This window comes from Streptopelia decaocto (assembly GCF_964273445.1).
Source record: "Streptopelia decaocto genome assembly, chromosome: 2".
Classification (NCBI taxonomy): domain Eukaryota; kingdom Metazoa; phylum Chordata; class Aves; order Columbiformes; family Columbidae; genus Streptopelia; species Streptopelia decaocto.
In genome coordinates this window covers 117,315,828-117,327,569 of record NC_138655.1, presented here as the reverse complement: position 1 = coordinate 117,327,569, position 11,742 = coordinate 117,315,828, and the positions used below count along the sequence as shown (strand labels likewise).

At 40.2% G+C, this 11,742-nt stretch overlaps 1 protein-coding gene across 2 annotated transcripts in view; it reads right to left on the bottom strand.

The window, feature by feature from the left end:
* Positions 1-12: 12 nt before the first annotated feature.
* LOC309436831 (C-C chemokine receptor type 5-like) overlaps positions 13-11,742 on the bottom strand; it is a 33,991-nt gene continuing 22,261 nt past the window's right edge. For both annotated transcript variants that reach the window (XM_082046371.1, XM_082046370.1), the window contains 2 exons: positions 4,168-4,316; positions 13-3,499 (listed from right to left, as the gene is read on the bottom strand). In XM_082046371.1, the coding sequence (XP_081902497.1) occupies positions 2,409-3,488 (1,080 nt within the window). In that variant the 5' untranslated portion in view covers positions 3,489-3,499; positions 4,168-4,316 and the 3' untranslated portion in view covers positions 13-2,408. The remainder of the gene's footprint in view (positions 3,500-4,167; positions 4,317-11,742) is intronic.

Here is an 11,742-nt window from a genome sequence, read left to right as displayed (position 1 = left end):
CACAAAAGTAGTTAAACAACTTTAATTGATTGTATAATACAAAATATTATTACAATCTATTGGCAGAGTCCTTAATTGAATGCACCAGCAGTGCTACCAAATACTGTATTTTCTATTTTCTACTTGAATGTGGATCACAGTTCACTGCAATAGCTGAAATCTGCTTTGTTCTCATTTGCTGTTGTGGTCCCTTCTTGATGAAGTGAAAGAAACTCTTGATAAGCTGCTGATCCACTGGGCCACCAGTCTGTAAGATCCAACTCTTCCCTTCAGAAGCTGCTTGTTGCTTGGAAAGAACCACACTATAGAAGAGAACACTGCGAAGGATTGGGGCTGCTTTTTGACATGCCTCTCAGAAAAGCTTGTCATTGTGCTCGTGTATGTTTTGTTATTGTACTTTGCTCCTTCAGGGCTGGTCAAGATACGTAACCTGCCTGGCATCAAAGCCCTCCAGAGAAAGTAACTTCTTAAAGCCAAGGTGTCTTAGGGGTCAAATGGAAGTTCTAGTCAAGAGCAGAATAAAATGTAAAAATATTTTCATAAAGGTATTCTAGAGAGAGAGAAAAAAAAGCCAGCCTATCTAGAGGTTACTGACTGTAGCTTGCTATCTCTTTAGAAAACAAATGCATATATTTGTAATTTTATCCTGTAATTGCCTGATTTCTGCTTGTACTGATATAGTTACATGTTTTAAAAGCACATACAAAGTCCAGAAAGTAGTTGATGCAGTCTTAAAAAAAAAGCATGCAGATGAAAACCTTGTGAACTAGAAGATGTAGTATACTTTCGTTATACTTCCCATGTGGACGTAGTCCAAAAGTGGTGCCTAATATGAAAAAATTGAATAGCTTAAACCAAATGGTCTGACAAGCAAAGATTTCCCTATTTCTCTTCCTGCTTTCGCAAACACTCTGCAAGGTAAAATCTCTTTGGGGCTGTTTGAAACACTTGTGCCTTTGAAAATTTTATTTAAAAGGCTATCTAGAGGAGCTGGGAAACAGAAATTACCCTACTGGATAAGAACAGCAATCAAAATATTCACTTTTAATTTCTTGTCTCCAGAGTAGCCCAAAACCATATGTCTTAGGGGAAATGTAAGAAATGCTAGAAAGGACAACTTGGCCTAAATCAATTAATAGCATGATTGTGGTATGATATCAAGTATCTCAGTATCCACATATTTAATGTTTTCTATGTGTTCAAGTGCTTTGCAGGATCTGAGCTGTAACAGGAAGCCTAAACCATCAGTCTTACTAATTATGGAAGCTTTTGCTCTCTGTAAACCTCCATTGTCATGGTCTCCAAAGGATACCTGCTTCTAAAACAAATGAGATGCTCTATGGCCTGGACTCTGTAGAACTATGAATATTTTTACCTATCCATATGTTTTGACAAACATCTATAGCAGATGCTTATCTCTAAAGCATCTGGGTCAACCTTTTCAGAAATCATTTTCACACCTCTAATGCTGTTGTGGTTTTGCAGTCATTGTGACTGCACTTGTTTGACATTTTAACGTTTTTATCTTATGTAGGTTAGAAAAATGGCAAGCAAAATCACTGCACTAAAACCGTGTTGACTCGTTGTCCACATTTGATCTAACCTGGTTAAAGCTCCATGTGCAATATTTTAGTTTTAAAATATTGTAAACACATAGATTTATTGACCAATGATACATCAATATATTGGCTTTTTAGTACGAATAGCATATAAAACAGCAGTTGATTAAAAGGTAGCCTTCTGAAATACCAAACTCTCAGGTCACTTAGATATCAACACCTAGTAGTTAAAAGTATTACAAGAAACATCCAAGAGGTTAGTACTCAACTATACACAAAGGAAAATATAGCTTGAAATATCAGTCTCTTCTAAATGTATAATTTTTTCCTACACCACTTGTAAAAATTTTGTATCAAGGACATCAGTAATTTGCCATTAGGTACAGAGATACACAACCAGGCTGGTAAAAGATGTGACTGAGACTATATTTAAATGAGTGAGATTTCTTGTCTAAGGTACAGTAAACGGATGTTTCCAAATAACCAGTATCAATTTCTAATCTCTAGTTAACTTCAAAAAATCAGTTTATGAGACTGCTAGCTTAGACCCTCAGCCTTTGTGTGGTTGTGGGCACTATAGTACAAAACGATGCTTTTATATTCACACAAAAAAGAGAACACTTACTTTCTCTACAGAATCCCACATTAGCATATCTAGCTATCTAATTTGATACATCCTTTTTATTTATGTACAAATACCCAAACATATGAGCACATAAAAGCTTTGGTAAACATGTATTCTGTGATCTTTTACAGGTGCCTTAGAGCCAATATCGAGAACAGATTCTGCAGGCTTTCATCACAGATTGATTTCACAAAAGTCAATTCGACTTTTTCGCTAGACACAACTTACAATGCAGCAGAAACTTCTTGTTCTCCAGTAGATTGTGTGTAGGTGGAGCTAGCCCGTTCAGCTGTGTCAACATAGAAAACGGGACAGTATTTAGAGAAGTGGAATGCAATCTGCTTTCGGAAAAAGCTATGAAGATACTTCCTAAATTTTTCTCCAGCAAAGGCATAAATCACAGGGTTGATACAACAGTGGATCATTGAGATTGTTTCTGTCACTTGGGTTGCTTTGTGCAGTTGACCATTGCCTTCACAGGTAGTGATGGAAAATATACCTTGAAAGTCACGCAAGAGAATGCAAATGTTGTATGGTGCCCAAAAAAAAAAATAGACAATCATGATGATAAAAATAAGCCTGACTGCTTTATGCTTCTTCTCATTCCTACATTGCAGTAAAGTCTTTATAATTTGTGTGTAGCTGCAGATCATAATTAACATTGGAATAACAAGTCCCAGGATGTTCATTTTTAAGGTCAGGAATTGCTTCCATAGATCTCTCTGTTCTGAGGGATAATGAGCACTGCAAGTATAGCGTGAATGTTCCCTTTGAGATTTGTGAAATACTATTCCAGGAACAGAAGCGCAAATAGCAACAGCCCAAGTGACGACACTGGTGAGGATGCCATAGGTAACTGTCCTAGCTTTTAAAGCAAACACCGCATGCACTATGGCCAGATACCTGTCTAGGGTCAAGAGGATGATGAAGAAGATCCCACTGTAGAAGCCAAGGAGGTAGACGCCTGAGAGAATTCTACACAGCGCATCTCCAAAAATCCAGTCGTGAGCAGCATAGTAAGCCCAAAAAGGGAGAGAAAATATAAACAACAAATCAGAAATTGCCAAATTGAGCAGGTAGATGTCAGTCATACTCTTCAATCTCTTGTATTTCACCAGGATAAGGACAACGAGCATGTTGCCTGTGAGGCCAAATATCACCACCAAAGAATACAGTGGTGGCAGAAGATTTGCTGCAAAGTGCTTTTCCTCAGTTCCCGGGCATGGTGTCGAATCACTGTACTCGAATTCTGTTGTCAGTGGCCAGTCAGATAAGTCTATGGTATGGTTTTCCATTATGTCCATGGTGTGTTGGTCTGGAAAGGAAGAATGGGATGTTAAACTAGAGGAAACTCCAAGACTGGCAGTGAGGGGAATAAAACAAGATTATGTCCTCAGCTAGCATGCTTTTGGCTATTGATCACATAAGCATTACTGTGTCAAGGTGTGGAAGAGTATGAAATTGCAGAGTTCCCAGGAAACCTGTTATCCTTATGTGAAGTCACATTACTGCACGTTGGAAGCGTGCTGCTTGTCATTTCCTACGTGTACACTGTCTGGTGCATTTTTCCTCCTCAGTAGAGCCTGTCAGCTGCCTGACCCAACCAGAATCCAAGGAATTATTAATCTGAGCAGTGGGTATTTCAGGGCTGTTTTCCTCAGCAGTGGTTTTCCAAAGGGGAGAGTAAGCCAACAAGACCACATCAGGAAAGCACAGCGGCTGGCACGCTGAGTGTAGCTGTGTTTTTCCTTGGGACATGGCCACCTTCTCATCATGCCAGCCTGTACTGTAGCCCTGACCCGAGGAGGGCCAGGCATTGGCAAGATGTAAACCAGTGCCTGCAAAGATGCTGTGACTTGAGTAAAACAAAACTGACTGATGTTTGTTCAGGTTGTTCATGAGTTCCTGGGAGCTTTAATGCCTGTGGGAATCAGGTCACTGGAGGTGTAGAAATGTCCTGTGCCCAGCACTAAACACACCCACCTGGCAGATCTGCTGTCCTGTGTGTTGCAGAGCAGCAAGTCAGTGGTGTTGGCCTGGGTTAAAATGGAAAATGCTGTGTCCTTTTCAGAATCAGGGTCAGGCAATGGCTGTGGGAACGTGCTGGTCTTGGGTAGCTCTGATTTGCAGTCCTGTAGGAGAAACAGATAGGTAAACCCTTGGCAAATGGCATAAAAGATGACAGCTGCTATCAGCGCGGCCTATAGCACGTGTATCTGTCATGGTATCTTCTTGTCAATTAAAAGACATTCTGAGTGTTTGGAGATGTAGCACATTTTTATTCCTTGTTACAGGAGCTGTTTAACAGCCATGAATCATGAGCTCTAAATGTTAGATTTGCTAAGTGTCTTGGAGGTCTACAAAGACAAAAGACAGATATGGCCATTGCTGTGTGTATGTGCTAACATTTCTTTGTCTGTAGTGGTTGTTTGATATCGGCCTTCATCCTTTGTTAGTCAGTGTTTCCAGTGAGCTCCCAGAGTAAATTAACAAAGTACAAGAGTTGCCCAAACTCTTTGTCTCTCCACTTTTGGTTTGGGGACTCCTGGAGGGACTGGGCTTCCGCTGCAAGAAGGAGTCAGAGCCTGGGAGGTAAGTGATGCAGCTGAACTTTGAAAGCTCTGAGGAAAGTTCTGTTATATTGGAAGCAGGTGAAGGCTTTGGAGTTTGATGTCAGCCCCTCCTGTCACCACACCCTCCCCCTTTCCCAAGTCCCTGGTAGGACTGTGAGCCAGACGCAGAAGCACAGCGTTGTGTCATTTGTTCTCTGAAAAGCAGAGGAGATCTGTCTTCTCACGGACCCCTGGAGAAAAGGGAAGAATTCCTGTGTGTCCAGAGAGAAGTTGGCAAGAGGATTCTGTGAAGACAGGTGTCAGAGGACCAAGTGTCCTTCATGGTCACTTAGTGAGGAAGTGAAAGTCAGAGGTTACAAATGTCCTTTGTGGTCACTTATTGAGGAAGGGAAATAGATGTGTTTGGTGGCCACTCAAATGGAGCTATTTGCTGTCTGGTAAAAGGGCTGCTCTTTCTTTGGGTGTCATTGTTGCTGCTTTTGTCAGGCACTTCATGGTAGATTGGTGGCTGTTTGTAGCAGGTTGGTGATTTTGAAATCTGCATTTTCCTGGTAATTTGATGTTCTCTTGACAAAGGCAATAGGCTGCTCCCAACACAGATGACTTCAGGTAGTGTGTCTGCCACAACTTCCTTTCTGATCTCTGACCACTTGCATAACACATAAATGTTTTCCCCGCTCCTGCTTACAGCCCCATCGTGCACTTTTCTCTTTGGTGAGATGCACCCTGTGTGATTGCAATCTTCTTTTGCAGAGACCATGTTCTCAAAACCACCAGTTTATTCTGTCTGCACTTGAGTTCTGCAAGACTAAACAAATGTAGCTGAAGAAACTCAGTCGGTGTCTGGGGTGACACAGAGTCACGTCCCCAGTCTGCTTTTTGGTAGAAGCTCATAGTGGTCCTATCTGATTTACTGCATGTGAAATCTCTCAAGTGCCTCTTTTTGTCTCTCTAGACAAAACTGTTCAGGTGAAAGGACTATTTTCTGTTGTAAGCACAGATTACCGAAAATGCTAATGACCTCTTCTTAATTTCTGTCACAGTGGTTAACTCAACTAAACCTAAACCGAGGTCTTGGGGAAGGGACTGGTCGGTGGGTCTTTGACCACTTTCCTATGACCTTAAAAAAAGAACTGAGTCTCTCCTGAGCTGTCACTTCCTGGTGGAGATGTTTATGCAGCGCAGTGCAGATAGGAGTGTCCCAAAAAGAGGAAGCAAAATCTGCACCTTGTAAACAAAAAGAGGTGCTGCTTTTGTAAACCTTTTTCCACCTTTCTTCACAGTCTTCCTTAGTCTGGCTTTTAACACTGCTTCCAACAATATAAAGAATGAGAGCATCCATCTTCAGACATTATTTGGCATGTCGAGTTTGGCATTAAGTTTTATTGTAGGGAGCAAGGAGTAAGATAAAATTGGCACGTTTTAACACACTGGGTCTCAGCTTTGCCTAGATGCAATTTTTTAGGGACATAATAAATGCTGTTGAGTCCTCAAAGACCAGCTTTCAGGAAGCTCTGGCAATCTCTGTAAGACAGTTTTTTTCCACAGCCATACTAACTACATAGTCATCACAACACTGAGATAGTGGTTTTGTTGGTAAAGGAAGTGGCTGTGGCCCAGGTGTATTGACAGTAAATAAGTTGATTTTAAAGTATCTAAGTGTTTATATTTCTCAAGTACCTTCAGCAACTCTTTTAGAAAAAAAAGAGCAACTTTATAAAACACTCTTTGGTCTAAAACATTAACTTCTTTACTTCAAAACATAACAAGACTTGGGCACTGCACAAATATTTAATATTCCCTTTAGCTGTATCTGCTAGGTCTGTGTTGCATACCCTGGCAGTATAAGTCCCTGCTACTGCATATACCTAAATATCCCCATTGCTGATGTGTCAGTTAGCCATGCTGTATATTGGGATTATGGGATGAGGAAGTGGCTGCAACACAGTGCCAGACCCAGCACATCCTGTCTCAAACATTTTGCACCTGCGTGATGCTCATGCAGAAGCACGGGTATGAGAAACAGCTGTTTCATAAAGCCAGAGTGAGATTTCATGAGTATGTGATTGACAAGATTCATGCAAATATTACTGAAAAATGCTGCCTTAATGTTGCAGTAATTCTTTTCACAACAGCTCTGCTAACTGCTGTTTTAGTGCCTTCCCTCTTTTTCCTCTGCCTTCTTGGAATGACAACCACATCTTCCCTGCATCTCATCTTCTTACTTGCAACCCTTTTTGCATTCTTAAATTGTGGTGTCCCCTCTGAGAGGTTCCTTCCTCTAACTCAGGAAAACAAAGCCCCAAGATAATCCTGGAAGATCTCTGAAGAAAGGGTATTCAAAAAGAGGTCTATATTATCTTGAATACAGTTTACATAAATGTAATATTTCTAGAAACTTGCCATCTGCTCCATAGAAAAACTGAGCAAACTCATGTCACCGTTTCATGCTGAATTTCAGGTCAGAGCTCTCTGTTTTCAAAGATGCAAAGATTTTATTAAAGTGAGTTTCAGTTAATTTGCACAGTGGTATAAAGTGGTAACAGTTTAAAAGTTGTAGTAAACGGAGGTAGAATGCCAAGCTGTGCTGCGTGTAAACAGGTTCCATGTGACTGTTTAAAATACATCAGATTTTCTGTAGCCACCCTGTGAGAAGAATAAGTACTCTTCACTCAGATAGGCTGTTTTGTCTTTGCAGGAACAATTTAAAATCCAGATTTCCATCATTATATATCATCTTCAGAGAAAAAATCAGAGAGGCATATTCCATTATATTTCTTACTCAGATCAATCTCTAGAGATTTATTTCTCTGCTTACCTGGATCCTCTGCTCAAGTCTTCTAGTGGTTCTGTCCCTTAAACATAGTGTATTCCATTTAACATGTGCCTTTCCCCAGGGTAATTTTTCGAGATGAGTACACTGGCAAGACTCCACAAGTATTTTTCACCTCAGGCATTAGACTACCTAAGAAACTATTAAATGTTTAAAAAAAAAAAAAAGGGGAAAAAAATAAAAGAAGCAAAGATGACTTACCATATATCTTTTGGTGCCAGTGGTGGTTTGGATTATTACATCAAGAGTAGCGCTAAACTGATTTGTGAGTCATGAGAAGAAGGTAAAAAAACACCTCTTCCTGCATGAAGGAGGATGTATCAATTTGAAAACTTCTAGCAAAAAAATCTGTTTTTGTTTAAAAAAAATCAAGGAGCACTTCTCCTTTTTCTAAAAATGGGTTGTCAGATGTTACTTTTCTAACTCTGTGAGATGTGCAGAGATGTTGAAATTGTGGAGGATCCTCCTTGGAGCTGAACTCAAAAGTTTCACAACCCACAGCTGTAGCTTTAGAAAAAAGTTTTTATATTATTGTTTTCTCTTTTTCATTTAGCTAACCTCTCTGAATCAGGAGCAATTTAGATGAGGTTCATCCCTTTACATTTCCCAGTCATTACAATTCTTTTATGGTTTTTGTCCCTGAACAAAAAGTTGAGCTTTTGAATAAAGCTTACACTTTTGCTTAGAATTATCTGCACTTTCTGTTGGCTTGCTCTGAGTCGCAGTACTTATATTTTAGAAGGCTGGGTTTATTCTATTTTTCTCTAACCTGATCTTTTGGACTGTGTTTTCTATTTTAATCCCTCTTGTAAGACTATGACTTAGTCTATATAGGGAGTCTCAGCTTCTTTTGAAACAACACTGTTACATAGTTTCTGGAATTAAGCTTCAGAAAAGTCTGATAGAATCTGATTTCTTATCAACTTATTTCCTTGTGGCTGATTCCTGTGACTTTTAGAGTTAGACGGAAGCTGCAACATCAAGAGCTTTTTAGATCCCTCTTAGACATCAAATAAACCACACAGGAGATAGGAACATCACAGAGAAAGCAAGAAAGAGATGGTGCCTTATCAGATGCCTGAGAAGCCCTGAGAGAGAAAACCTGAAAAGATGCCTAATAAAGTGCAAGCCCCTTCTTCCCCTTGACATCACTTTGGAGGGTTCTGGAGTATCTCATCCTACCAACCTCACAAAGGCACTAAAGGGATGACTTTCCTGCACTCAGTCCTTAGTATTCTCAAAATATTTTGAAATATCAAAAGCTCAACCGAGATGTCTTGCTTTGGATGCTGCCATTCCTTAATGGAAGTCAAGGAAATCACAGCTTCTGGGTTACATCTTGGATCTGGGGCGAGACAGTAAAAAGCAAAAATCACAGCCTGTTTTCCTAGTCAACCCTTAGCATGAGAGAATAATCCAGGTCTTTATTCTGTAGGATCAATAAATTTTTTTCTTTCCTAATAAGTTGTTCCAATGAGCTCTCTAAAGGCTGCAGTCTCAGTGTGAAACTTAATGGCCACTGTAGGGTATTCTAAGGGTACATTCACACTACCTTACTCGATGGACTGTATTAGATGCCCTATACAGTCAGTGGAAAGAGCTGCTTCTAAAAAAAGTTTCCACTACACCTAAATCAAGCTCCTGATTGCTGCCGAACTGCACTTTGATAAAGAATTCTTCTAATTTTCAAACAAGGTATTGTATCAAATTCATTTGTATTGTATAATTCCTAAACAGTCTACATACTGAAATAAACAGACATTTTAAGGATTTATTTCTGAAGCCTGCTTCATTGTTCACTGTTTGTTAGTTGTTACTGAACCTACTGGAGACTCTCAAATCTTTCAGTCTCAAATGTGTTGTTGCACTTGTCAGCTTTTCATCAAACTTTTGATTCTGAAATATGCTCTTATAAAACTGCTCTCAAACATTCGAACTAACAACAACTTAAAACTAAGACCTGTAGTAGGCTGGTCTTCAGAAGTAGTCCCCTTTTCCCACAGACTCATTTGATTTATTAATCTGTTTGATTTTGTTGTTTACAGGTTTTCATTCTCACGTCTCAGTCTGATCAGCAAGCATAGCTGGGTGTTTCATTTACTGATTAGCACCGTAAGATGGCAGAGGGTGTTGCACACCAACAGAGGGCCTCTGCCACTCAGAGTTGTAGCAGCTGACTAAGGAGAATGGTGCTGGTTCGCCTGCCAGCTGGGTCTTACAGCTGGATGAGAAGTTCCCCACAGAGAATGTGAATAGCTATGACACTTGGCAACTCAAATACAGGGGTGCACTCTGGCAGCAAACACTTTATTGTCAGCACCTATGCGGTACATTCAATTAGCTCTGCACCAGCTGCAGATAAGCAGAGCTGCTGGGAAGTCAGACTGGAGCAGGTCTTCATGTGGCTGTAGGTGAGTCCAGGCCCCTGGTGCTGTTTGCTGGGTGCTGGGGTGCTGCTGGTGTGTTGTTTGTCAGTGCTGTTCAGACAAGATCTTCCTTTTGTTCCCCTCTCTGCTCCCCTGCTCCCCCTCAGTCGCTCTCACTGGGCAACTGCAGGACTCAATCTCCCATCCAGTCTGAAGCTCCATCACAGCCTGGGACTGGCTGTCTTGTTGCTGCATCACCTCTTCTTCCCTGCTGCCTTCAGGTTGCCTCCATCTAGTGTGTGTGTCAACACAGTGGTACTGACAATGCAAGTAGCACATCCATTGTTACAGGTCAGATTTTTTCAGTTTTTCTTAATCTCTTGACCAGCATCTCTTTGAAAAAGTGCACTGTTGCTTGCCATGAGCCACAGCAGCATCTTTACCTACAGGTGAACCTCATAATTTTGCCAAGAAGTTGAAGCTGTTTTTCAATATTAAAAGGAGTAATACAGTGAGTTGATATTGCTCCGAATTTTACTTATTATGGTTTTACTTTCAGAGATGAGTAGGAGTTATGTTTAGTGGTGTGAGATTCATTCCCTCCATGAAGGCATTCCTGTAACAGTAGTGGGTTTCGTTCCTTACCTGTGGGGCTCAAGTTGATGTACTCAGCAAGTAAGCAGCCATGTCAGGTCAAACTGCATTCGTCAGTCTCTTCTGTCTAGTGACTAATTATATGATTAATCTTTATCGTAATCAGGCCATCACACTGAAGTAACCAGTACCTGAGTGATATGGCATTCCCTCAAGGAGATGTCATCATTTATGTGAGCCTACACCAGTACCGAAATGTCTACTAGGACGCGTATCAGCTACTCACATACCAGTGAGAGATACAAATGCCATCAAGCAGAATTACAGGTACAGAAATTTGAAAATGCAGCTAACAGTTTCCACTCAATTTTTTACAAACTTGCATCACCCGAAGAAGAAAGACTGGGAAAAGTCTATAGCTACAGCAAAGCAGATCATCCTTGTCCTCTGGAGAAGAGGCCTAACGAAGACATGCAAACACAAACTGGACGCATTTCTTTTTCCATTGGTTCCCACAATTATATCTCATTTAGTTACTTGCAATATTCACAAAATCCATGTCCAAATTAGGTTAATCTTAACATATACTTTATTTCATCAGTAATAGTTGAATGTCTTTGTTTTGAAGAGACTGATAAAGACATTGAGCTAAAACTACTTTGTTGCTTAGGGGTTTTTTTTCCTTATCAGTCTTTCCTTCAGGCTCTCAAGTTCTTGTGACTAATCTTTTGCTGTCACTGTACAATCAAACATGATCTTAGATCTGTGAGGTATATTATTTTGAGGAAGATGGGGGGAAAGGCGTTATGTACCACACCCTAAGGTTTCTGTCATGGAGACTAGTAAAGAACAAAACCGACAAAACTTTTTATACGTTTCACAGGTTCGAGGGAGGAGGGTTACAAAAAAAACAAACTCTGGAAAGCACAAGCATTTTTTATCTGGATTAACACTACTTCTTCATGCGGTTGTTTACTGGCAGTAAGATTAAGGTTTTTTTCCCTCTATTATTCTGTCATGTAAATCTTGCACATACATAATTGTCCATTGCAGCACATATTAATTACATTATTGTGGTACTATTTTTGTTTTGGCTTTCCCCAAGATGCTGTTACTGAACTAGCTTTGTTCCTTTATGCAGCGAGGAGGAAGAGAATGTTGCTTCCTTCTGCCATTTTTTATCCAGACTTCT